Source organism: Dasypus novemcinctus, chromosome 12 (genome assembly GCF_030445035.2).
Source record: "Dasypus novemcinctus isolate mDasNov1 chromosome 12, mDasNov1.1.hap2, whole genome shotgun sequence".
NCBI classification, from domain to species: Eukaryota; Metazoa; Chordata; class Mammalia; order Cingulata; family Dasypodidae; genus Dasypus; species Dasypus novemcinctus.
This window is the reverse complement of record NC_080684.1, coordinates 98,444,234-98,470,421: the sequence shown is the minus strand read 5'-3', so window position 1 is coordinate 98,470,421 and position 26,188 is coordinate 98,444,234. Positions and strand designations below refer to the sequence as shown.

The window sequence follows — 26,188 nt, the reverse complement described above, 5'->3', positions numbered from 1 at the left end:
TCCTTCCCTCCCCTCCCCACTACCCTGCCTGGCTGGCCCCAATCCCCATGCCCTCCGCTCCTCCCAGCCCTCTGCACGGACTCTCAGGGCCCCCAGGGGACCCAGGAGGCCCGAGTAGGCTCCCCAGAGGGGCAGGTCACTCTGCTGGCCTGGAATGGCCTTTCTCAGAATCTAGAGCAGAACCCAGTTCAAATCCTGGCTCAGACACTTGCTTACTCCCTGAGTGATCCTGGTCAAGTCATTTCCTCTCTCCAGGCCTCAGTTTCCTCACCTGTGAAATAGGGATAATTACAGTCTCTACCTCATGGAGCTGTTTGTGGGATCAAATGGGAGAATGGCGGTAAGCTTTGGCAAAGTCCTGTACTGATGGACAAAGGTTTTGCCATCAAACTCTGCAAACTTAAGTCTCACCCTTCCAGGGAGTTACTCTTGGCCACTTAGGCCATGTCACTCATAACAATACAACTTGTGCCTCAGTTTCCCCATCAGAAGCAGGTATCTATATCACAGAGCTCTTGTAAGGATTAAATGAGATAAAGGCTGGGAAGGGCTAAGGATAGTGCTGGCTGATGTTCCAGCCTCCCATGTACTTGTTCTTGTCGGCCCGCTCCAGGGGTTGCTCTGGATTGGACAGTGCTGCTTCCCATCCCTCACTCACTGTTCCCTAGGTCTTTCCCACTCTCGACTTCTCTGGCTTAATTGTATATTCCTTTAGGAAAAAGGCTACTTGACCTTTGCGGACCCAGTCCAGACTGTCCCATGAGGCCTCTGAGGTCCAGAAAGGGCAAGCGACTTGCCCAGAGTCACACAGGCTCTGAGACCCAAGCCTTTCCCCCAAGCTCCTCCACCGCAGACCTCTGCGTACCTACTGGATCAGGGGCAGCAATGGCGAATTCTTCCTTCGCCAGTAATCATCCTCTGAACAGCCCCTTGAAGTGGCTGTTATCCTCCCACTTTACATATAAAGGAAACTGAGGCCCAGAGAAGAAAGGCAAGCTGCCCCAGGCTCACAGGTGGTTGAATGGTGGAGGAGGCCAACCCCCCAGCCTCTCCCTGCTTGGACCTGCCCTTGCGGCCTCTCCCCATCCCTCCTGGTCTAACCTTGGCCTCCATCCCAGGGCCCTCCCCACCACTGATGAGCAAAGGGGGCCTCATTCCAGCTTCCCCCAGGCCGCAGCCCCATGCCAGCAAGGCCACCATTCCCTGTAACGTCACAGCCACCAGGACCCTCACTCCCCACTCCCCCCTGGCCTCCCACCCCTTCCTCACACTGGTGCCCAGTGACCTGGCATCAGAGACTGATCCCACAAGAGCAGAGGCCCTGGACTGGCAGGCACCCCTCTCGCCACCTCTCCCTCCTTCCCCCGTACCCCAGACTCCCCGGGCAGCAGTCAGGCCAGGCCTCTGACCACAGGTCACCTGCCTCGCTGGTGTCCTTGCCTTCCCCTTCCACCCGCTGTGATGGGGGACGGGCACTCGGGCGTTCAGGGTGCTTGAGCTCCCCAATCCATTCACGCACCACGCAGCAGAGCATCAGCCCCGGCGCCTGCCTGGGAGGGCGCAGCGGGGCGAGGAGCACGTGCGGACGGAGATTGGCACAGTTGAAGAAGACAGAGAAGGGACGGCCACCAGAACACGCAGTGAGCTCTGGCGACGCGCTGTGCCTCTCCTAGCAGCACCTCATGCCATCTGCCCTTGTGAAGGGGAGCCTAACGGTACCCCACTTTACAGAGCGAGGAAATAACTCGCTCGAGATCACCCAGCCCGTAAGTGCTTTTGGTCCCAGCGTGGTCTAACTCCCAAGCCCGCTGAACAAGAGCCATCCTTGTGCCCAGCCCCGGGACAGGCAGGGGGTGGGCCCGCAGGGCTGGGTGAATGAATGACTTCTGCTGGGGCGTCAGGAGGCCTTCCCGGGGGAGGCGGCATGGAGTTTGGGCTCGGAGAATAGCTGGACCCCGAGGGTGAAGAAGGGGAAACCACGTCTGGCAGGAGGGACGGCACAGCCAAAGGCAGAGCGATGTGGAAGCTCCTGGTGTGTTCTCACACTGGGGGGAGTTGGGGTGTATGCGGGGGTGTGGGGTGTGGGCTGAGGTGGGGCCCGACTACATGCCATCCTGAGGCGGGGGGGCTGGATCCTTTCTGGTGAGGACCACGGCGGTTGTGGCCTGTGTGCTGGACACATCCTCAGGGATCAGCTTGCAGGAGAAGCCAGAGGGGACTTCAGAGTCAATCATTCCTCAAGCCAGCTTTGGGGTACCTCAGTCTCCCCCGCTCTGAACTGGGGCTGGGACTCCTTAGTCAGAGATGGCCAGGCTTCCGGGGAAGTTCTCCTGGCCATCTAACTGCAGTTGCACTCTCATCCCACCACCCTGGAGGAGGAGCACTTACCCTCCTGCCTCCTCGGTGGGCAAAGGGGAGGTGGCAGGAGGCCATGGGGGCAGCTGGCTCACCAAGGGCTGGGGGGGGGGACGGGACACACAGGGGTCTTCTCCCCGATGGCGCAGAGTCAGGCACTCAGGCTGGAAGGAGAAGGGCAGGGATCCTCCCTTACTAAGACAGCTCGGGCAGTGGGGACGACAGAGGACAAGCGCTTGGGCTTTGGTCTGGCTCTAACACACCCTGGTGGCCTTTGGCCAGCGTCTGTCCCCCTCTGGTACAGTCTCCCTGTCTGTAAAATGGGTGGTGCTGACGAGGTGACTCCGAGGGCCACTCCAGCAGGTCCACGACGGTGATCCCGAGAGCGGCCAGGCAGGTCCTTAACTGCCCAGACTCCGAGGGGACGGGAGGATAGACGGGGACAGCCGAGAGGAGGGCCGGGGCGTGGCGGGACCCGGGAACGACCCTTTCCCACCTCGCGTTCCCCGCTCCGAGCCACCCTCCCTACCTGCCCCTGGGTGTCTAGAAAACCCGGGAACGGATCTCAGGAACGGGCTCTGGGAGGAGCGCTCCAGGGACGAGGAAGAAAACCCGAGCCGGATCCGGGACAGGAACGGGGCCTCGCAGCCCCCTACCCCGGCTCCTGGCCCGAGCCGCGGGTCCCGCGGAAGGGGGTCCGAGGCCCGGCGAGGCTGAGGGGAAGGGGCAGGGCCGAGCCCTGCGGGCCGCATGGGGCTGCCGGGCTGGGGGTGTGGGGGGGTGCGGCCTCCGCAGTGGGGCGCGGGTCACGTGTGAGGAGGGGCGAAAGTCGCGGAAAGCGGGGCGGCGTGCCGCGAGTTGGGAGTTCTCGGCGCGCCGCGGGCGGCGGGAGCTCGGGCTCCCGGGCGAGCCGGGGACGCGGCAGAGGCGGGGGCAGGGGTCTCAGACAGAGGGGGCAGCTCCGAGTGGGAGGGAGAGAGACAGAGAAGGGCTGAGGCCGGGCGGGGAGCCCGCGACGCGCAGGGGAGACGGGGCAGAGGCAGAGGGAGGCAGGGGAGAGCCTGGGGAGGCGACGGGGACGGAGGCAGAGACCCCGCGGGGAGAGAGCGAGAGACCGCGGGGGGCCGGAGAGGCTGGAGAGGGACGGAGGCAGCGCGCGGGCGCCGCGGGGCGCAGGCGGGAGAGGCGGCGGCGGGCGCGGGCAGGGGCCGGGGGGCGACCCCGGGCCCGGCGGCCGGGGGTGTCGCGCGGCCGGCGGCGAGCGCAGCGGGGCAGGCAGCGGGGCGCAGGGCGGGGGACCCCGCGCGCGCGCGAGCGAGGCGGAGTGACAGCGAGGGAACAGCGGGGGGCGGCGGCGGGAAGGGCGCCGGCGGCGGGGGCGGGGGGTGCGAGCGCGGGCGGCCGCGCGGGACGGGCCCCGGGGCCCCGGCGCTCTGAGCCCCGGCCCGGGGCCCGGCGATGCTGACGCCCAGGCGGCGCCCAGGGCGCGGTGCGGGGCAGCGCTGAAAGTTGTGCGGCCCGCGGGGAGCGGCGCGGGAGCGCCCGGCGGCGCCGAGACCCCGAGAGCCAGCGCGAACCGGCAGACCGCGGGCGGGGGGCGGGGGCCGGCCGGCCGAGGTCGCGGGGAGGGGGCGCCGGGACGCCCCTCTCCCCGCCCGGGACGCCCGCCAGCCGGACTGCGCCGTGGGATGTAGCGCCCGCTCGCCGCTGCCCGGACTCTTCGTCGGACCCTCCGCCCAGCGGTAAGGCGGCCGCGCGCCCACCGCGGGCTCCGTCCGTGCGTCTGTCCCGCCGCGTGCTTGTCTGTGTGTCCCGGGGCCGGGCCGCGCCGGCTCCGCCCTCTCCGCACCTTCCCCAGACCCCGAGACGGGCCTCCCGACACCCGCGGAGCCGCAGCTCCAGCCGTCTGTCTGTCGGTCGGGAGCATCGCGGTCTGGCTTGCCGGGAAGCCGGGAGAGGGAGGTGGAAGGGCGCCTTGACCTCCTGCCCCGGCCACGACCTTTCCCTGCCTCCACCCACGCCCAGTTACCAAGCCAGGGTCAGGAGCTTCAGGGAGGGGGTCTCCCCTTTCCACCTCCCCACCTGCAGCCTGTTGGAAAAAGGCCCTGCGACCTGACAGCGTAAAATCCCACTTCCACGTTTGCTGCACCTACTCTGGGCCAGGGGACCCTAGGGCGGCGGGGCTGGCACCCAGTAAATGAAGCATTTCACGTTACACATTTGTGGAAACTGAGGCTGGGGAGAGAGGCAGAGACTGCTTTTTCTAAGTATGGGGAGAATCCGGAGGAAAGAGAGTGCCAAGTGAGCCCTGAGCAGGGAGAAGGTCCTCTGCAACCTGCCCAGTACCCCCCCCCCAGCAGCCTCAACCTATCTGTTCCCCCACCCACCCTTCTGCCTGGGTACCCAAGATGGGAAGAAGACGCAGAGAGAGGGAAGGCGGGAGTGTGGCAGCCGAGCTAGAGGGGTGGGCGTCCTCGCTGTGATTCAAGTGAGGGCCTTGAGAGCTGCACGCCAAGCAGCAGGTTAGGGGAGCAGGAATTTGGGGGCCTTGGGAGGGTCCCAAGAACCAGGCAGGCAAGAGAAGGGCTGGAGCCCTCTGTGTGTGTGTGTGTGTGTGTGTGTGCAACATCTATTCTGCTTCTTCCCCAAGTCCAGTCCCGTGCTCTCCAGGGCTCTGGGCCTTTTGGGGGCTGTTGGCAGAACTTTAGGACCAAGGGCTACGCTGTGGCCCTGGTTTGGTCTGAGATGAGGGTTCAGGGAGCAGACGGTGGAAGAGGATGGTGGGGTAAAGACTGCGGTGCAATATGGCAGTGGCAAAAGCTGTCAGCCATGGAGCTGACCCCTATCAAAATCGGAGCCCAGAATATTCGACTTGATTCTCCATTGGGAGGAAGGGCTTTTTCTGGGGCTTCCCATGGCTGGACAGGGGGCCTCATATACCCTCCATCCCGGCTCCCAGAAACAAGCGGAGCTAGCTGAGAGCCCACCCTGGACAAGTCACGCTCTCTCCCTGATCCTCAGTCCCCACATCTGTGGAATGGGGAAGCCAGTCCCCGCCTGCCTCACTGACCTCCACGGAGGACCCCAGGATTCAAAGCCATCGAGGCTGTTCTCCAGCTGAAGGGATGGGCAGAGGGCAGCAAGGAATCTTTTCCTTTGGGGCGTTGGACAGCTGACGGGGCCTTCTGGCCTGGAATAGAGGACAGACCGAGTGGACTGTCTGGGACCTGGGTGGGGGGTGGCGGATCTAGGGCTCGGCAGCCGTTCCTCATGGCCCCTTGGGTAACCCTTGAGAAGGAAGCCCCTCTCCCAGAAAAAGCCTTTGGGGTGACTGGGGCCAGACAGAACTGGCCTTGGGATTCAGCCGGGTGACCTTGGGCAGCTGGCTGGACCTCTCTGAGCCTCAGTTTCTTCAGCTGGAGAGTGGGGATGATACCAACTTCACCGGGTTGTTGCGCCATTTCCAGACTGTGTCACTTCTCTGAAAGCAGCTCGTGTGAGCGTGGAGCATAGTAGGTTCTTAACAGACATTTGCGGAACAGGGAAGGAAGCAGCTCTTGAAGAAGCTGCAGAAAGATTTCCTAACTTGGTGGGGGGGCGGGTAAGAGGGGAGGGGAGGAGGAACAGTGTAGGCTCACGGGGCGGGCTGGTTCTTAATGTGGATCTGGGGGAGGCGGGGGCGAGTGCTGAGGGGGATGTGAGGAGGAGGGGCCCCTCTGCGGGGACCACTGAGTCACGAGGACATGTAAGCGACATGACAACCAGCAACATGGCAACCGCGCGGCGGTGGGAAACGGAGCTGGAGCCGCGTGTCGAGGGGCTGGGGGGGGGAGCAGGAGGACTGGCAGCCTGGGGCTGGAGGGTCCCGGGAGCGGCCAGGCCAGGCACCGCGGGATGAGGGGAGGCCGGAGGGGCAGATGGCTGGGGAGGAAGCGGGGGGCTGGAGCGGAGGGAGAGGAGGAGCGTCCGGGGTCTGCTGGGCAGGGGGGCTCCTCCTGCACCTCCCCAGGCTCCTCGCTCCTCTCCTCCACATCTCCACTTTTCATGCCTCTCCCCCTAGGATGCCAAATTTGGCTCACGCAATCTGTCGTCTCTCTTCTGAGATTGGCACCAGGACCAAAGCCGAGTGCATTACATCACCGCCGCTCCCCGGGCACGAGGGGAGAAGCAGAGGGAGGGACCGAGGGCCGCTGGACAAGCGGCCAGCCCTCAACTTTCTTTCCTGCCTTCCTGCTCCCTCTTCCCGCCGCCTCGATCGCAGGTGGCGGGGGTCTCTGGGGGCGGCCAAGCAGGGCCTGGAGGCAGGATCCAGAGCTCCGATCCTGGGGAGATCCCCGGGCTGGGGCTGTCACCCAGGCTAGGTGGGACCTGGGAGGCAGGGAACCTGGGTTCACACCGGGATCTGTCATTGCCTTACTCTGTGACCTTGGGCAGGTTTCCTCTCCTCTCTGTGCAGAATCCACATCTGTGCAGAGAACTGTTGGCCACTCAAGATCTTGGTGACTCTCCTGAAAAATGGTGTCCTTGAGTCTCGCTGCTCTCCTGGGCATGGGGGAGGGAGCCTGAACTTGGACTCGCTCTGTGGCCTTGAGCAAGGGGTTTCCTCTCCCTGGGCCTCCAATTCCTCACCTGTGAAATGGGGGTGATAGAACCCTCGAGGGCATTGTCAAGGCGGGGTTGCGGGGGCAGGAGCAGGGTCAGGGTCTCTGGCCCTGAAGCCTCAGCCTTTCAGGAGCCCGTGGCTCCCAGCATGCCCACCTGGAGGGAGGGGGCGGCAGATCCAGACATTGGGCGGGGAGTGTGGGGTGTCTCGATTCAGACAGGAGATTTGGGGCTCACATCACTGGGCTGATGCTCGATTTTACAAAAATGGAAACTGAGGCCCTCAGCAGCAAAGGCCTCCCCAAGGGTCACAGTGAAGGTTTGGGGGTGGAGGTGACTGAACCCAGGGGTCCTGACTCCCAACCCTGCCTGGAGGCTGACGGACAGACAGACAAGCATATATGTACCGCATGCCTCCCCCGCTGTGGGCAAGTGTTGCAAGCCCAGACTAGGACTCAGGAGCTCTGGGGGCAACTCGGGCTTCTCCCTGGCTCCCGGCCATCCCTCCTTTGCTCTGAGGAGCTCCCTTTCAGAGTCCTTTTAAAGCCATTTCAGGCAGTCCCAGGCCCACACAGGCTAGATATAGGGGAAGAGAAGTCAGGAGGTTATGGTGCCGTCGAGAAAATTCCCCGAGTTGGAGGAGAGGCAAGGTGGGGAGCAGCTGCAGATGCTTTGTGCAATAGTGAGCTCCTCATTCTCAGGTCTAATCAAGCAGAACCCGATGCCCACCTGCCAGGGATCCTAACCCCGTGACTCCTGCCTGTGGGTGAGGTTGAATGACAGCCCCACCTCCCAAATCCCAGGATTCTTTGATATCCTCCAAGGAAGAACTGAAGCAGCCTCCAACACGTAACCTCTTCCTAATTGTTAAACTCACGTTGTCCCACCAGGCGCTGGGCCGGGAGCCTTCGAAATTGCCACCTCCCCCCCCCCCCCCCCCCCCGTAACCTTCCCAGCCACCCTGAGTGGTCCATACTGGTGTTCCTAGGTGACAGATGGGGGAGCCACTGCTCAGAGAGTCTAAGTGATTTGTCCAAGGTTGCCCAGCAGAGAAGTGGAGGAGCCCAGATTTGGTTCCAGGCCAGTTTGATTCTCGGGTTGTTCCTGGGACTTCCCCGGGAGAAGAGCGGAAACATGTTCCTCCCCGGGCTGGGGCTTGGCAGAAGATGGTCTGGTCGCCCCCACAGCATGACGCCCCCTCAGGGATCCCCTGGGGCTCCATTCTGAAGACACATGGGCAAACAGGCACAGGCGGGGTGGGTTCATTTTATAGATGGGAAGACTGAGGCTCAGCGGCAAGGGATGTCCCACCCAGAGCTGCCCCGAGAGGCTCCTGGCCCAGCACTCTGTCCCCTGCACCTGTGGGCGAGGAGGTCTTGGACTGGGGGTGCAGACTGTCTGGGTGGTTGGCAGAGCGCTGCGTGAGTCCTGGCTCTCACCTTGAGCGGCGGTAAGGGGACGGGGAAGGGGCGAGGAGCCATCGGGGGCCCAGCAGGCTTCAGCTCTGCCACAGGCCACCCACAGATGTCAGTGTCACACAGCCTGAAGTCAGGCCTGCCTGGCGAGAGAGAGCGCTGGAATCTCAGAGACGGAAGGCAGCCTTGGGAGGGGCTCTGTGTGATCTTAAGTCAGTCGCTCACCTTCTCTGAGCTTGGTACGCCCATCTGTGTGCTAAAGAGTCTGGACTGAATGATCTCTTTGCACGAAGTAGCTGCTATTGGGCTGCCATCTCCAAGTGCTCCTCCCAAGCCCACGAGGACCCAGGGCCCTGGGCAAGGGGCGGGCGGGAATCCTGGGGGTTGGCGTAACCTTTAAGCCTCCACAGCGACTCAGCCCTCCTTGGGGTGTGGGGGGGATCTCCGGGCACAGCCCTTCTTCTCCTTTTCATCTTTATTTTTCTCCTGCTCCCTCTTCCCCTCGCTACGTGGGCTGATCGCTGCTCAAACTTTTAATTCAGATGGTAATTGAAATAATAATATGGGCTGAGGCCCCTCTGCTTGTGACGCTGCAGCTGGTGGAGCTCAGCTATGAATAGACCTTGAGTCACACACGCGCGCGCGCTCCTGCAGGCGCGCACTCGGCGCTCACAGGGTGGGTGGGGGGCAGCGAGGGGGCTGACTCAGCCCCCCACTCCCAAAGGCCCTGGCCAATGCTGCTCCTGCGGCCCGCCACCCGGTCCCTGTGGCCAGCCTGGAGGACGTGCTGGTTCCCGCCATTTTAGAGAAGGGGAAACTGAGGTTCAGCAGCGGGCAGTGGCTGGCTCGAAACAGGTGGAAAGTGCCGGGGTCTGGATTTGAACGGGTGTTTTTTTGCCTGATTCTAAGACCACTGTTCTTTGGAGGCAATGAGGTAGGGGAACGCTGGGGTGGGGGGTTTGGACCCTGCCCCCTCCATCCCTGTGCCTTGCCTTCTCCCAGCACACACACACACACACACACACACACACACACGTGGGAGGCACATGGATTGGTGGTGGACCATCAAGGCTGGGGTGATGGAGAGGGAGGTTTTCAGGGTGCCCGGCAGCCAGAGGGGGGCGAGCCCCACGTGTCAAGCCCCGAGCTGGGCCTTGCACTCAGGGTTTCACTGAAAACTCCCCGTTACCCTGTCAGGGCCATCGCTGCACTTTCCAGATGCGAGCACGGGTCCAGCGTCGAGCAAGGCCTCGCCCGAGGGCCACATTCAGGAGAAGCCACGGGGCCTTTCTTCTACCTCGGCCGCCACCGCCGCCGTCCTGGGCCCTCCCCTTGGTCTCCTGCAGGAGCGAGGGTGCCTCTCTCCCAGCCTGGGGCTCCAGTTACCCCCCCCACCCCGTGAGGACCTGGCCAGTCATTGGCCAGCCCTAGTGCCATCATCCGGAACGTGTGGCCTCCCCGGGCAGGGGGTGATGAGGTCAAGGTCAATGAGAGGGTCCTTGAGGGCTGCTGGCAGGTGGTCCTCAGGGCTCCAGACCCAACAGGAGCTGGTAGGGAGGAGGCAGTGCTGCCACCTGGGGCCTTTGGTCTAGGTCAGATGGGCCCAGGAGGGGGCTCCAGAAGGATAGAGGGGAGCTGGGGAGAAGGGGGGCAGGGGACAATGAAAAAACAACTCCCCTCTGCTTTCCTGAGTCCTATCTCGTGCCCGGCCTGCTCCACTTCTGCCTTCTCTCCGCCACCTCTGCTGGGAGATGGAGAAACGGAGCCCAGAGACCACAGCGATTTGCCCAAGGTCACACAGCAATAGCGGCAGAGCTGGGGTTGGAACGGAGCCCAGAGCTGCTCTGACTCCTCTGCCTCCCGCCGCCCCTGTATCTGTGAGATGGGGAGGAGGAGGGGAGGAGCTGGAGCTCTAATCCCCAGCCCTGGGAGAAGCTCCAGATTGGAGAGAGGGGACGAGGGAGCAGCCCCTTGTTGGCTGGTGCAGCCGAGTCAGCCAGGCCTGGGTTCAAATCCCAGCTCAGCCGTTCACCCCGCGTGACCCTGACTAGGCCACTGTCCCTCTCGGACCCTCTCTTGGCTCCTCTGCGAAACAGGGGCGACCTGTGCCGGCTTCTTCCTTGTCTCCCTCTCAGATCCCCGCGCCCACCCCAGCTCCAAGGGGATGCGGGGATGGGAGGGGAGCTTAGCCAGGCCAGGGAGGAGGGAGCTGTGCGTGTTGGGCAGTCTGACCCCCCCATTTTCATGCTGAGGACATTGAGGGCCTCGAGCTGGCGGCAGAGTTGGCACCAGGCTTCGCCGCCTGGCCTCTGGGGCACCTCCACGATCTCTTCCCCACTCCTACCCCCCGCCCCTTGCTGGAGCCCCCTGCCTCCCGCTGCAGGCCTGCGAAGTGTTGCCCCCCCTGCCCCGCGATTCAGGTGCTGCTCAGCTGAGCGGTGGGGCCCAGATGGGCTGGGGTCTGCGATTTGGGGACCCCATGGGGCCAGATGGGGGAAGAGGGCAGGCTCAGGGCTGGAGGGGCCCCGGCTGTGGGTGACGCAGTGGGCACAGGAGGGGCTTTGGGCATCCTTCGGGCCACCCACCCGTGCAGTCACTCTGACAAGCGGGCCTCGGCCTCTCCACACTCGGGAGGGTCGCTCAGCCCCTCCCGGGACGGCCCACTCTGCCTCGGGCAAGTCCTGCCAAGAGCAGAGCTCTGCCTCCTGCCCCCTGCCCCCCACCTTGGCTTTGCTCTGCACCCCGGGGCCTGAGAGACCTGCGCCCTGCCCAAGGCTGGGGGCTCCTCTGGCCTCAGTCGTCCCAGCTGAGGCCCTTGGAGAGGAGACACAAGGTCTGGTTTCCTTCCAGCGCCTTTCAACTCCCTGAGCCTCCATTGCTGACCCATTAGGGTGGACTTGGGCGCCTGTGTCTGAAGGCTGCTGGGAAGATCCCCGAATGATCCAGTCTGCGGGTGACAGGAAGTGCTCGGTGGCAACTCCTGGGTGAGGTTTCCAGGCGCCTGCCCTGCGCACGCAGCGGCCTGCACCTGTGGAAACCCTTCCCTGGTACCTCAGGTGTCGGCACCCCACCTCCCTGCTGTGCGCCCTCTGAGACCTGCCTCCCCACATCAGCCCCCCAGACCTGCCTGGGTGTGGGCAGGGCTGGCTGAGTGCCAGGCACGAGGCCATGCAGCTGCAGATGCTGAGGCCACCTGACCTTGGAAAGAGCCTCTCTCTGGCTAGGCTTCAGGGCCGCCCCCCAGGCACCGGGCAGGAGCAGGGGAGCAGGGAGGAGAGGGCAACTGGAGTGGAACAGCGAGAGGGCCACAGGCTCTCCACATCGGAGCTGGCCTGGGTCCCTGAGGGGAAGGGGCCAGGGGACAGAGAATGGACAGCTAGCCATGGGAGGGAGGCCTTTCACTCCCCACAGTCAAGTGGGCTGCCTGAGTAGGTGATGAGTTCCCTGTCATAGGAGGTGTGCAAGCACCTGCTGTTTGGCACTGTTAGAGGAGTAGCAGGGGGCTTCGAACACAGGACCAGGAGGAAGGGATTGGGCTCAGAACCCAAAGAGTCCCTGTTGTTTAGGGACTGTCAGTCTGCAACTGACAGACTGTTCCAAGTACCTTCCAGCACATGACTTCCAACAATTCCCCCCAAAAGTTGTGCCCCCAGAAGCCCATGATCTAAACACGGTTAGTCGCAGCTTCCAGACAAGTCCTAGATCCCCCTCGACCTGCTTACAGCTTCTAAGCAGCCCCCGGATCCGTGTTTTTTGAACGGCGGGTCCTGACCCACTAGTGGGTCATGAAATTGATTTAGTGAGTTACACTACATCGTTTTAAAAACGGAATGAAATAGGTCATTTCAGATTACTTTGCATAAAGGGAGGGTAAGCATTGTTTTCTGAAACTCTTGTTTCAGCTTTAAATATCTGTCTATCTGGTATAGCGAGTAGCAATGTACAATAATTTCTTTTCATTCTGGGTCTTGGTCAAAAGTTGAAAGCGACCGACCTGGACGCATTCCTGGCGGTGCCGCGATGGAGGTTTGGATGCAGACTCGCTTCTACCAGGATGCTCAGATCCTGACTCGCAGCGCCAGGCAGGCCAAGATGCCGCGGTGCTGCCTCAGAAGCAGCCTCCTTCTCCGTGCCCTCCCTGGCCCAAGCCAGGTCCAGAGCCCCTGAGCTCCTCCAGGCCACCTGCTCCTCGCCCACCCTGGGCGAGCCCCGTGCTCTCTGCCCAGCCCTGCTCGGGCTCCGCTCCCCCCTGCTGTCCCCCGCCTTCTGGGGACCTGCTCTAAAGCCCTCAGGCTTGGACTTCTGTCCTCACACAGGGCTCGTGGAAGCAGAGGCGTGTCTTACTTCTCTTCCCCTAGCATGCAGTAGGTGCTCCATAAACGCTCATCCTTCAACGATTCTTTACAGAGCAGCTTCCAGGGCAAGGCACGGGGCCGTGCGGGAGATGCGCCGGGGGGCCCGGGCGGAGGGGTGAAGGAGTGAAGGAGTGAATGAGGGCGCTGGTAGGGTCTGAGTCTGGCCTGAGGAGCCCCCTGGGGAGATGGTCAGAAATGAGGAGCAGAGCGCCAGGCCCCGCCTGCCTGTGCCGGGCGTCCCCGGGGGCGACAGGCCCTGGTGGCTGGGGATGGGGGCAGCGGGGGGCGGGCGGGGCTGAGTGGCCTCTCTGGGGCCCTTCTGAGGCCTCCATCTGCCCTGCCCCTGTCCCTCGGCCCCGCACCCACCCCGCCCGCCCTCCTCTAACCCGGCTCAGGACTGAGCCTGGGGTGTGCAGCCCAGACGCCCTCCCCCACCCCCCAGGCAGACCCTTAGGGCGAAGCCAGGGTCTGCAGGGAGGGTGCGGCAGGGGCCCGGGCGCAGGCATCCCGCGCCAACCCGCTCTGCCCGTGGCGCCTAGGAGAGGCCGCCTCCCCTGGGAGCTTCTCAGGTCTTCACTAGAGGTGGGACTGGCTGCAATGACCTTGTTTCTTTGTCCGTCAGGTATTTTCTAGGAGCCTGGGGTTCGGGGCTGAAGCAGGGGGTCAAGGGCCCTGGACTGGAGGGTGCTGGCGAGGCCAGTTCAGATGGGATAAGCGCTGTGAGGGAGACCCACAGGGGGTGGGCGGGGAGTGCCAGGGAGCCCCTGTGGCTGGACTTCTTTGGAAGGGCTTCTCGCAAGATGCGGTGTTGACTCAAGACCTGAAAGGCAGGGAGGTGTGGGCAGCAGAGTCTTGGAGAAGAGAATTTCCACCAGCAGGAGTAGCCGGTGCAAAGGCCCTGGGGTAGGGGTAAACTAGGTGTGTTTGAGGAATAGGAAGAAAGGCCAGTGTGTCCGATGAAGGGTGGGGAGTGGAGGGGCGAGGTCAGAGAGAGCAGGGCCTCGCCAGGGGCTGGCAGTTCATCCTGAGGGCCCAACCGAGGAGTGACGTGAGCCGTCTGTGGGGGCTGGAGGCAGGGGGACAGGAGGGGGGCGGGGAGGAGGCCCTGCAGTCGCCCGGGGACGAGGCGGCTTGGAGCAGTGGAGAAGGTGAGACGTGTTTGGCCCTGGGGGTGGGCTGGGGGGTGGGGCCTGCGCCAGGTTCGCGCCCCCTCCCCGGCCGCATGGCTTTGGCCCAGCCCCCTCGCGCCCCGCGGGGAAGCCAGCACCAGCTCCTGCCTTGCAGGCCGTGAGGATCAGAGGTGTGAGCGGTGTGTGACGGGAGTCGGCGCCAAGCGTGGCCCCTCCTTCTCACGTTATACTCTGGGTACACTGGGACCCGGGCGGCTTGAAGGCTGCTGCCCCGGGGCTTAGGCCCGAGCCTGGGGGTCTGGGCAGCACGTCAGGGGGAGGCGAGGAGGCAGGAGGGGCGAGGAGGGGGGCGGAGCGCCCTGTCTTGGCAAGCTGGGTGCAGAGCCTCCTGGACACCCAAGAGGACGGCTGTGATGAGCGGGACCCGGATCGGCCCGTGGCCGCTTGGGAGGGAGATCCGGGGTTTTTCAGCCGCCACGGGACTGAACGAGGTCACGACGGGTAGTGGGAGCACGTGAGACAACAGGGAGGTCAGATGGTCCGCTGCAGGAGGGAGGCGCTGGAGAGGGCTCCTTCCGCCTGGAAGGGCAGGGGGCAGGGAGGCAGGCGGAACCTCCGTGGGAACTGCGCAGAGGAGGGTGGACTCAGAGGGGCCCTGGAAGGGGCTGAGGGGCCCTGGAAGGGGCTGAGGAACCAGACGGCGAGCTGCCCCCCACATTTGCGAACTTCCAAACCCCTTCCCTGCCCTGCCCCTGGTCATCTTCACAACATGCCTATGAAGTGGGTGTTGGTCCCCATTTTATGGATGTGGCTCAGAGAGGTTAAGTCATTGTCCCAAGGCCACACAGCCCGTAAATGAGGAATTCTCAGGCTTTCTGGGGTCACGGATCCTTTTGAGGACCTTATGCCTGCTATGGCCTCCATCCGCAGAAAAATATGTACACACGACGTTTGAAGCTTTCTGTGTATATTTTTCCAAGGTAATACATTCATACAGTTCTAAAATTAAAAAGGCACAAATGGGAATACAGTGAGAATTCTCCCTCCCACCCCATCCCCAGCCACCTGCTTTCCCTCCCCGGAGGCAGCTAATGTCACCAGTTTCCTGGGTCTCCATCCATAGAGGAGCAGAGACACGCGAATATGCGTATCTAGAAATTTCTTTTTTTCTCTCCTCTCTTACACAAATGGTAGCTACTCTACTCACTGCTCATTGCTGTTGCCTTTTTTCGCTTAAAAATACATCTTGGAGACCCACATGGTTCCTTGCAGTGCTCCCTCCCCACTCTTGACGGCTGCGTGGGGCACCATTAGCGGATGGGCACTTGGGCTGCTTCCAAGCCAGGCTGCAGCCGAGGAGACCGCCTCGTTCCCCGCGGGCGTGCCTGGCTCAGGCTGCGTCCTGGGAGCACGCAGGGCGCCCGCGACCCCGGGAAGCCACCCCGTGGCCTCTGCTGAACGACCCCCAAGGCTCGAACTCGGCTCTGATTCCCGTCCCCCGATCCTCCCTGCCCCATACCTCTAATTTGGGCGGGCCCCACTCGGCCCAGCAGACAAGCCCAGGGCATCTGGACCTTCTCTTCTCCTCTGCTCCTGAGGAGGTCCCCCCTGTGGGGCTGGGACAGGCGGGATTCTGGGAGGAGCAGAGGCCACCTGGGCAGCTCTGCCTCAGACCCCCCTTCTGCTGACTTCCAGAGGCCACTCTGCCTCCGCCTGCTTTGCCCCGTGCGCCTCCAGGTGGAGGGGGTGCTCTGGCTTGGCCTTGCTCCAGGCAGACTCCACTCTCCTGGCTTGAGTGTCCTCCAGGTGTCCAGGGGACACGTTTCTAACCAGCCCGGGCCCTCTGGGGAGCTCAGGACACGCACGTCCATGGCCAGCTCCCTCTGGACCCTTCCAGGCCCCCCTACGAAGAAACTCTCCTCTCCTCTCCTGATCCTCCCTCGGTCGCCCGTCTCGGGACACCGTGCTCCCCACGACCCTCTTCCTGTGCCCTATCCGTTGCCCCGCTGACGCCTCGGGGGTCCTTGTCCAGAACGCACCCCTCCTCGGTTTCCTTCTCTCTAGCTCCGCTGCTCCGATGCCGCAGCCACAACCTGCCTCCCCGCTCGTCTGGGCGGTGGCAGCGGCCGCGTCGCCGGCCACCTGCTTCCTCGGGGCCCCGCACGGCAGCCCCGGAGATCAGCCCCGTGCGTCTTGTCACAGTGACACACGCCGGGCTCCGGGTCCCGTCGAGGACGGACATGCACCGGGACCGCCCGGGGATGCTGTATTTCTTAAGCTGGCGGTGGACACAGAAGGCGTGAAAGTCTTCCCGTGCCTGTCTGGAAATCTGAAAGTTTTCACGTGAAAATTTAAAAGACCCAACGAAGCAAAACCCCACGGCCTGCCCACCTGCTTCCCCCGGCCCCGAGGACGAAATCCACAGCCTTCCCTCTGGCCTCCACCGCCTCAGCCCAGGCAGCGCTCCCCCTGGCTCGCTTCACTCCGGCTTCCTGGCCTCGCTGCAGATTTGCGACACGCTGAGCTCTTTCTGGAATGTTCCACAAGCCGCCTTCCACACCAACACACACTTCTCCTGACGGACTCCCGCTTATTCCTCAGGCCTTGGCTTAAGTGTCACTTTCTCCAAGAGGCCTTCTGGGACTCCCGTCAAACTAGAGCCCCTTGCTTCTCTCACGTCACCCGGGACTGCTGTTTCCAAGCACACATTGCAATTTACAGCGGCGGCCTGTGCAAGTGCTCCTTATCTGTATAGCATCTCCCCTGCTGGCCCAGAAACCGGGGGAGGCTAAAGTTGTGTCTGGCCCACCGGAAGTGTGCACGGGTGATGTTGGAGGAAAAGCGGCAAGGGAGGGCAGGTGACGGCCATCACGGCAAGGCAGTGGGGGGTGAACCTGCGCCACCCTGCAGAGAGCCCAGCTTGTCCTGGCCAAGAGAAGCCTTTGGGCACCTCCTCTCGCCCCACATGCCCGTAGGGAAGAAGGGGACAGGATTTGGGGTGGCCCCCCCGGAGGGGACTGTCTGCCTGATAGCAGGGCTACTGTGGGTGGTAGTGAGCTCTCCATCCAGGGAGGGAAGGACGGGGCGTCGGTGGAGCAGCCAAGGCTACACCCGCCCTGCAGGGACAGGTTGGAACGGGGGGCCACCAGCCCCCGAGGTCCGCCCTGCCTGCAAGGCCTGTCTGGTCGATGAGGGCACACGCTTTGGAGGCCCATTCAGCCGCGCAGCACGCGCTGGCCGAGAGGGGGGCGGGAGGGGCTGGGCCGCCGAGCTGGAGGACCGCGCTAGGTCACTCCACGCCGCGCGGCCCCTCTGGAGCCCAGAGCGCCCTGTCTGGACCTGAAACCGGGGTCCTCCTTGCCCTGTGACCCAGTTTCTCCTAATGGGACTGACTTCACAGAACCTGGCACGCTGTAGAGCCTGATAAGTGCTTGTGAAGTGGAAGCAAACGCGCAGCGTGACAGTGTGCGGCTCCCCTTGAAGGCTGAGCAAGGCGAGCGAGGCAACAACTCACATCACACTGCATCCTCGAGGCAGGAGAGCGGCATGCCCGGTGAAGGCGTGCTGGCATCTGCTGCCTGAGGCCCAGTCCTGGCTGTACTGCTCTGGGGCTCTGTGACCTCGGGCAAGTTACTGAACCTCTCTGGGCCTCCGTGTTCTTCTAAAATGGGGATGATAATAGGCCCTCCTCTGAGGTCATTGTGAGGATTCCAGGAACTGATCTGTGTAAAGCACTCAGAACAGCTCCCTGGGGATGTTGCAGTATCCCAGGGTTGGCTGGAGGGACCACGGCGTGCACGGGGATTCCAGGGTCCAGAAAAACGTACTGGTGGGGAACAGCGTTTGTTAAGCACCCACCGTGTGTCCCGCACTTTATGACCCTCACAACCACCCTGTGAGCGTTCCTTTTACAATGGAGAAACCGAGGCTCAGAGAGGTCAGTGAATCTGCCCCAAGTCACAGAGCCAGGCAGGGCTGGCCCAGGTCTGATTCTGAGACCGCAGCTCTTGCCCACTCCCTCCAGTTCCCGTGCTGGAGGACCCGCTGAATGGGGCGGTGTGGGCGGACAGGCTCTGGGTGCCGCCTCTGAACTTCAGGGGAGGGGCTCAAGGGTCAAGGGGACAATCGAAGATCACGAGTCGGGGATCGAGGGGAGGGGATCGAGGCTGCTCCCGTTGGCCGTGGGAGGGGCAGGGACCACGGAGTGGACATGAGCTCCGTGCTGGGCACATGGCACGCTTCAGCCCCTTTATTCCTCAGCACAGTCTGGCAAGTAAGGACTGTTGTTAGCCCCGTGGTCCAGTGCCCTCTGCCAGCAGATCAAGGAGGCCGGGCACCGCAGCCTCCCTCTCCGGGCGCGGGCTCCTGGGGTCAGGGACGGAGGAGCTGACCAGGCCCAGGACACCCCCCAACTGCCCCCACCCGCCTTATGCCAGGCTCCGCGCCGGGGGCCTTATTTCATCACATCTTTCAAGTTCATTACGTCTTCCCAGTTCTCTGGCCCTTGAGCAATCACAGATGCCCATCTCGCTGAAGCACGACCTGGCCAGAGCACCTTAGTGGTGGAGCCAGGACCTGAGGCCAGGTTTTCTGACTCCCAGTTCAGGGTTCTGATTCACATCATCATCTTCTATTTTCATTTTTTGCCTTTTACCTGCAAAACCCCATTTATCCCTCACATCGGCTAAAGTGAGGGGCAGGTGGCTGGCGGCCAGGGAAGGCCTCCGCAAAGCACGGGGGACTGCATCTGGGAGAGGGGGGGAGCGTGAGGGTGACAGGGCTGAGCCGGAGGCCAGAAGCCAGGGTGAGCCAGGGCCCTACAGCCAGCCAGCCCTGGGACCCCGAGCTGGGCCTCCCCCACCCCCAGCCCAGCACCCCCGATTGCGGCTGCGGTCGGCGCTTGATAAATACGTGTTCGACAAGCAGAGGGCTGCAGGGCTGCAGGCCTGCTTCGAGGAGCTGGCTGAGGCAGTGCCTGGCACGCAGCTGGCACTCTCTAAGCACTCGTTCCCTGAAAGCAGCTCCAGGGTGCGGGTGACGGGTTGAGCTGGCTGACCTTGGACAAGTCGCATTGCCTCCCTGGCCTCTGTGGCCCCACCCCACCACAGCCAGCACAAAGGCTCGGGGGGCTAGAAGGGAGCAGGAGAAGGGCCTGGCAGCCTGGCCCGAGCCCAGTGGCCCCAAGTGTGGGCTTCTGCCTCCCCCCAGCCCAGGGCGCAGCAGGTGCTGCTGGGGCTGTCTGCGGCTGGGCAGGGGCTGCGGGAAGGGCCCCTCTTGTCCCTGCCGTGTCTCCCCAAAAGCACAGAGGGAATGCAGGAGGGAGGGTGGCCCGGGGAGCTGGGACATGCCAGCGCTGCTGCAAAGGGAGCGTGAGCTGGGGCGGGACGGGGGCGGGGGGGGGGCACTGAGTGTCAAAACGGCCTCGGGTGACCATCCTGCCTGCCCCCCTCCCCACTCCTCTCCTCAGGAAGGGGCAGGATAGTGATGGGACCGGCCGCCTTGGGTCTCTGCCAGCCGCTGACTCGCCATGCCACCTTGGGGACACGCCTCCGCCCTGCTCTTGGCCTCAGTTTCCTTAGCTGTCCAATGAAGTCTGGACTAGGGGCTCCGAGAAGTTTGGACATTCACAGCACGGTCAAATGAAAAGAATGAAACAATATGTTTAGTAATCAACAGGTATCTTCAATTCTAGATTTTGCCAGGATAGATCATTAAATCTTAAAAAGCAGCCAGGATCTCCACTCCCCATCGTTTCCAAAAGTAAGAATGTTGAACTCCAAAGGAGTCCAAGAACACGACTTAGAGTAAAGGACAGAGCTCCGTTGTCCTGCTCGCTTTGCCGGGCACGAGCGGCTGGTGTTGGGATGCTCGGGGAACCCTGTGCCTGACCACCCCAAAGCCGCCACCAGGAGGGAGGCTGGGCAGGAGGAGGAGTGGACACTGGGAAGGGGATGGCCTCGTCGACGTCACACAGCAGGGCGGTGACAGCCTCCCCCCTTCCCAGGCCTCCACCGCAGCAAGCGTCTGCCGCGTGGCCTGAGATCGAGGTCTTTCCTTGCATGTTTACACGGTGCCATTCGGGGCAAAGGGAATTAGACCCGTCCCCTGCCTTCTGGAAAAGTACAATTTAATTGTAGGCAGCATAATTCAGGCACCTAAACAGCCAGGATTTTTTTCTTTAAGATTTATTTAATTTATACTACCCCCCGCCTTGGTTTGCAGTTGCTGTCTGCTCTCTGTTCATTTGTTGTGTGCTCTCTGTGTCTGCTCGTCTTTCTCTTTAGGAGGCACCAGGAACTGAACCTGGGGCCTCCCACGTGGGAGAGAGGCGCTCGATCCCTGGCGCCACCTCCGCTCCCCTGTTTGTTTGCTTTTTGAATGAAAGATCTCTATTCAGAGGAGGATGGTACTGAAGCGAAGGCCCCCAACCCTCTCCCTCCATCTGCGCCCTTTCTCTTCTGCGCGTTTCTCTCTGGCCGTGCACCTTGCCCAGGACGCCCTGAAAGCCTGACCCTCTCCAGAAGCCGTCATCTGAAACCTCAAGGCCAAGCGTTGTGCTTTTTACTTTTGGGGGATGGCGCTGTGCAGTCAGCCCACGCGTTGGCAGGTGACGTTCTCATTCCTGCCAAACGAGTCCAAGGTGACGTTCGGGAAAGTTCATTGATGTGCGACGAGGTCCTGGGCTCTCACCCGCTAGGGCTCTTCTCCGGCATCCTTCACGGGCCTCCTGCGTGGTGGACGCAGCAAGTCTGGGGAGTGCAGTGTGCCTGGCGGAGGGGGCCGCGCCGCTTTGCAATGGCCCGGGGCGAAGAGGGGTGGTTGTTTCCGAGCACCAGGATGTGTCAGGAGCGTTGGGGGCCCAGGCACAGCGGCCAGTGCCGGGCCTGGCGCCCCGCAGCGGCCCAGGAAACGGTAGCTGTGACCTGGCGAGGAGGTGCGGGGTGATGAACGGTGCCCCGCTGGGAGGCGACCCGGGGGCTCGGGTGTGGAGGAAGGGCAGTGCTTGGGGTGAGTATTGAAGCTGCAGCTGAGGGTTGGGGCCAGGGCATGCATTTTGGGGTGAGGGGGAGAGTTAGGGTTGGGGTCAACGCTGCAGCTGAGGACGTGTGAAAGCTATGGGCCCCTCCTGGGGCGTGTGGTTTGACTGAGGTTCAGCTCAGTCCGTGGGCAGGGCTGGTGCGGGGAGGCCTGAGGAGGGAACTCTGCCTGGAAGGTGGGAGCCCCATGGGGAGCCCTCTTCTGCAGCGCCAGACGAGGGGACCCCGTGCCTGGGCTCGTGTCCAGCCCCTCGGGGCCTCGGTGGCCTCGGCCCTCCAAGGCCGGGGCTTCCACCCTGTGTCCTCTGCCTCGCTCCTTGAGACCCGCGGGCAGGGGGTCCAGGGCTGTGGGGCATCGGGCGGGGCCCTGCCCGGCACCCTCTCTGTGTCCCAGCCCCCAACCCGACCCGTCCAGGAGGGAAGCAGGTGAGGCAGAAGTGTTCCTCTGCCCAGGAGCCCCCAGGCTTTCTTCCTGGAGCTGCACTGTGGGAGGGAGGGGCCTAGCCATGCCCCCCCCCACCTTCCCTGGCCTTCTGCGTGGGGGTCTCGCCCCGAGGGGCTTTGGGTTCCTGGACCCTGAGCCTGCGGTGCTGAGGGAGGCCTGCGGGGAAGGGCAGAGGGGCAGAAGTTCAGGGAAGGAGAACAGTCCTGAGACCCTACTGGTGCCCCAGGAAGTGCCCTGGCCCCGCCCCCCACAGGGCTGTCAGCCCTGGGGAGGAGGCAGGGGGCGCCTGTGGTGTCCCCTAACAAGGTCGTGACCTCCTAGGGCCACACCCACCTGTTAGAGCTTCCGAATAGCATGTCTCCCAGGTCCCATCCTCCAGGGAGGAAACCCAGGCTCAGAGGGTCGAGTAACTCACCCAAGCCACACAGGGATCTGGGACTCGAACCCAGGACCCAGGGGGCTCCTTTCCAAGGGGGGAAGGGAGAAGGAGCCGGCGCGGGCTGGGGGCAGGCTCGCTCCCTCTGGGCGGGGAGAGGGAGTTTCTCGGGGAAGAGGCAGGCTCCGAAGCTGTTGATCTCTAAATTACAGCGTTGGCGCGCACCGGTTGCTGCGGCAACCGAGTTGTCCTGAACCAGGGAAGTGTATAAACATTGCCACAGATGCACAATTAGATCAGGAGGAAGAATAGGACAGAAAATAGAAACTTCCAGCCTTATATAATTCTGGGCCAAAATGCTCCTTGGAGCTGGGGCCGGGCCTGCCAGCCTCTGGGCCCGGCAGCACCGGAGGCGCCGGCCCTCCGTGGAGCCAGCTGGCGTGCCCGCCGCCGGGCGAGGGGCCGCCTCCGCCAGAACAGCTGGGGACGCTGACAGGCGACATGACTCTCGCCGGCCGCCTCCTGGGCCTGCGCGGCAGGGAAGGCAGGCTGGAGGGCGTCCGGCTACCGCCGAGTCCTGCTATGGCCTTTTAGGTCCTGGGAGTAGGGATTTCTATCCCCATTTTCCAGATGAGAAAACGGAGGCTCGGAGAGGTGAAATGAGTTGCCTGAGGGGACACAAGTGAGCAGTGGTTATGTCTGCCTCCTCCACTTCCTCTCTCTCCATACCATGAACCCATGAGGGCCGAAGAGTTAGACCCACCTGGGTCTGGATCCATTACTTGCCAGCTGTGTGTCCTCGGGTAGGTCACTTCCCCTCTCTGAGCCCCCATTGCTCCAGCTCATGCTCAGCAATGCCTCATGCACAGGAGCCAAAGCCCTGGCCTCACCCCCCACGATTGGCGTCTCCATGGCTCCCAACAAGGTTGGGGACAGGACAGGAATGTGGGGGCTGTGGGCTCAAAGCTGCACTGGGAGGGAAGGTCCAAGAGAGGCGCTCAGAGCCTGAGGCCGAGGCGGGGTGACACTCAGAAGACCTCTGCGGTGGTGGCAAGGGCGTGGATCTGTGCCGTCCTGGGTGGTGGCCACCAGACCCCTGTGGCTACTGAGGACCTGAAGCATGGCTGGGGACCGGGGAACTCGGGTGCAAAAGCTAGTTTAAATTAGTTGAAAGGTCAAGAGCCACCTGTGGCTCCCAGCTACCTTTGGGTGGCGCAGGAGCCTGTCCAGCCTCGGAGGGCGCCGAGAGGGCAGAGGCTGAACCCAAGCGGGGCCCAGAATGCCCCGGGCTCCCTGGGCTGAGGGCAAGCTGGACAGAATGGCAGGAGAGGGGAGCCCAGAGGGGTGTCAGGAGCTCCCAGAAAAGGCAGTAAAGAAGGGCTGGAGGAGGCAGCCTGGGGGGGGGCACTGAGCCCTGGGTCCTGGCGGCTCAGCGCCCTGGCCCAGTGGCCCCGGAGGCCGCGGTCAGGCCCCGAGGCGCCCTCCCTGTCCCGAGCCGCACCCTGCGCTGTCCCGGGCCGCCTGCCTGGACGGAGGCGCGTCCTCTCCGGAGCGTCCCTGGGCAGGCACCCCGCCGCCCCCCAGCTGCCCCGGGGCCCCCGGAGCGGCCGCCGCCCACGGCAGCGCCTCGTGGCGCGCGTCTCACGTGTTGGCTTCCCCTCCGCAGGCCCTGCGTCTCCCCAGCTGACCACGCCGGCCTCAGGACATGCACGGGCACAGCCGCAACGGGCAGGCCCACGTGCCCCGGCGGAAGCGCCGCAACCGCTTCGTCAAGAAGAACGGCCAATGCAACGTCTACTTCGCCAACCTGAGCAACAAGTCGCAGCGCTACATGGCGGACATCTTCACCACCTGCGTGGACACGCGCTGGCGCTACATGCTCATGATCTTCTCCGCGGCCTTCCTCGTGTCCTGGCTCTTCTTCGGCCTCCTCTTCTGGTGCATCGCCTTCTTCCACGGTGACCTGGAGGCCGGCCCGGCGGCGCCCGCGGCGGCAGGCGCGGCGGCGGGCGGAGGCGCGGCCCCGGGCGGCCCTAAGCCCTGCATCATGCACGTGAACGGCTTTCTGGGCGCCTTCCTGTTCTCGGTGGAGACGCAGACCACCATCGGCTACGGGTTCCGGTGCGTGACGGAGGAGTGCCCGCTGGCCGTCATCGCCGTGGTGGTGCAGTCCATCGTGGGCTGCGTCATCGACTCCTTCATGATCGGCACCATCATGGCCAAGATGGCGCGGCCCAAGAAGCGGGCGCAGACGCTGCTGTTCAGCCACCACGCGGTCATCTCCGTGCGCGACGGCAAGCTCTGCCTGATGTGGCGCGTGGGCAACCTGCGCAAGAGCCACATCGTGGAGGCGCACGTGCGGGCGCAGCTCATCAAGCCCTACATGACCCAGGAGGGCGAGTACCTGCCGCTGGACCAGCGGGACCTCAACGTGGGCTACGACATCGGCCTGGACCGCATCTTCCTGGTGTCCCCGATCATCATCGTCCACGAGATCGACGAGGACAGCCCGCTCTACGGCATGGGCAAGGAGGAGCTGGAGTCGGAGGACTTCGAGATCGTGGTCATCCTCGAGGGCATGGTGGAGGCCACGGCCATGACCACCCAGGCCCGCAGCTCCTACCTGGCCAGCGAGATCCTGTGGGGCCACCGCTTCGAGCCCGTGGTCTTCGAGGAGAAGAGCCACTACAAGGTGGACTACTCCCGCTTCCACAAGACCTATGAGGTGGCCGGCACGCCCTGCTGCTCCGCCCGCGAGCTGCAGGAGAGCAAGATCACGGTGCTGCCCGCCCCGCCGCCCCCGCCCAGTGCCTTCTGCTACGAGAACGAGCTGGCGCTCATGAGCCAGGAGGAGGAGGAGCTGGAGGAGGAGGCGGCGGCCGCCGCCGCCGCCGTGGCCGCCGGCCTGGGCCTGGAGGCGGGCTCCAAGGAGGAGGCGGGCATCATCCGCATGCTGGAGTTCGGCAGCCACCTGGACCTGGAGCGCATGCAGGCCACGCTGCCGCTGGACAACATCTCCTACCGCAGGGAGTCGGCCATTTGACCGCCGGGCCCCGCCCCCGCCGCTGCCCACACAGCCGCTGCCCGCACAGCCGCTGCCCGGGGTGGGCGCGGGGCTCGCCCCCTCCCCCGCGGGCGACAGAGCCGGCCCTGGCTGCGTGGACCTCCCGGAGGGAGGTGGGGGCTTCGAGGACTGGGGGACCCCTCCCTGCTGATGACGCCTGGGCCCCCCGTCTGGCCCGGGACCTTGGCCCCCCGGCAGCCCCGGTTCCCCAGCCCCTGCCCACGGGGGGCGCTGGGACCCCAGGGCCACCACCCTCTCCCCCCTGACCCTTCCAGGACATGCCCCCCCTGCTCTCGGAACCTTGGGGCAGGCAACCGGACTGCTGGGGGTGGGGGTGGGCAGAGGGCTAGTCCAGGGGGAGGGAGGGGGGGGCGTGTCTTTTGCATGACCGTGGCCTGTTGCTCATGTCTTTCTTTTGTAAATACCTATAAACGGAGAGAGATGGAGCCACCAGATCCACCTGCTGCCATTTTTACCTGCAGGAGCAGGGGACGCGGCCACTCCCCGTGCACCCCTTCCCTGTCCGTCAAGCCTAGCCCCGCCCCTGCCCAGCCAGCTGGCCCCGAGGCCCCCGAAGCCAGCCATCTCCCTCCCTGGGTGGCGGTGGGCTTGGGAGCTAAGGTGGGACCCTGGAGGGGCAGGACGAGGCCTGTCCCTCCCTTCAGTCCCTCTGGGCCTCCAGCCTGAGCCCAGATGGACAATGACGTTTGTACCTATATATTTTTAATAAAGTATATGGTCCAATCGGGGTAAGGTGGTTGAAAGTGGAGGGGTGGGAAGGAAGGAGAGAGGGTGAGAGCGAGAGCGAGAGGGAGAGGGAGGTCGGTGCGTAGGAGAGAGTGGGCGGTCCCTTTCCGAGAGACGGACCTTGGAGGGAACTTCTCACCGGCTGTTCTTCTTCCCGGGAGGCAACGGAAAGGGCTCTGAGTTGGCGTCCAGAGACCTGGCTTCATTCAAGTCCGAGCTTTGCCACTTGCTAGCTGTGTGACCGTCAGCTCAGTTGTAAGTCACACTGCCGGGATGGAAGTTGTGGCCATGCTTGCCCATCTGTCACTGACCCTGTGAGTTTGAGTGTCCCTTGTAGCTTTAACTCTATTTTCATGCCAACTGTATGCCCAGAAGGAGAGGGCACAGGAATCTTCTATGCAAAGATGTCAGCGACTTTGGGAAACACAGGGAACCAGCAGAGAAGCTCACCTTCTGTGAAGTGCTGTGCTTGGCTTTGTGAATGGCCACATATCACCAGCACCAGCAACATGGCTGCATTTGGGTAAACCACCGTGCCTCCCACTGGCTTTAACAGTTAGCCTCAGACCGCTTCCCTAGAGAAGAGGCTGCCCGGGGATCCAAGTGCCCCTCCCCCCAAATTACTCATCATGCCTTCATTTGCATAACACTTTTCATGTCCT

General features: G+C 63.4%; 1 protein-coding gene across 2 annotated transcripts; it reads left to right on the top strand.

The window, feature by feature from the left end:
• Positions 1 to 3,789: 3,789 nt before the first annotated feature.
• Positions 3,790 to 25,528, top strand: KCNJ4 (potassium inwardly rectifying channel subfamily J member 4). 2 transcript variants are annotated; one of them, XM_058308810.2, is made up of 2 exons: positions 3,790 to 4,097; positions 23,382 to 25,528. In XM_058308810.2, exon 2 carries the CDS (start codon positions 23,421 to 23,423, stop codon positions 24,756 to 24,758), a length of 1,338 nt encoding a protein of 445 aa, XP_058164793.1. In that variant the 5' UTR covers positions 3,790 to 4,097; positions 23,382 to 23,420; the 3' UTR covers positions 24,759 to 25,528. The 2 variants fall into 2 exon arrangements, with proteins under 2 accessions (XP_058164793.1, XP_071075165.1); XM_071219064.1 differs by lacking the exon at positions 3,790 to 4,097 and adding an exon at positions 21,903 to 22,518.
• Positions 25,529 to 26,188: the final 660 nt, after the last annotated feature.

Excerpts from the sequence above, each read along its gene's own strand:
- KCNJ4 (XM_058308810.2), top strand. The coding sequence starts at position 23,421 with ATGCACGGGCACAGCCGCAACGGGCAGGCCCACGTGCCCCGGCGGAAG.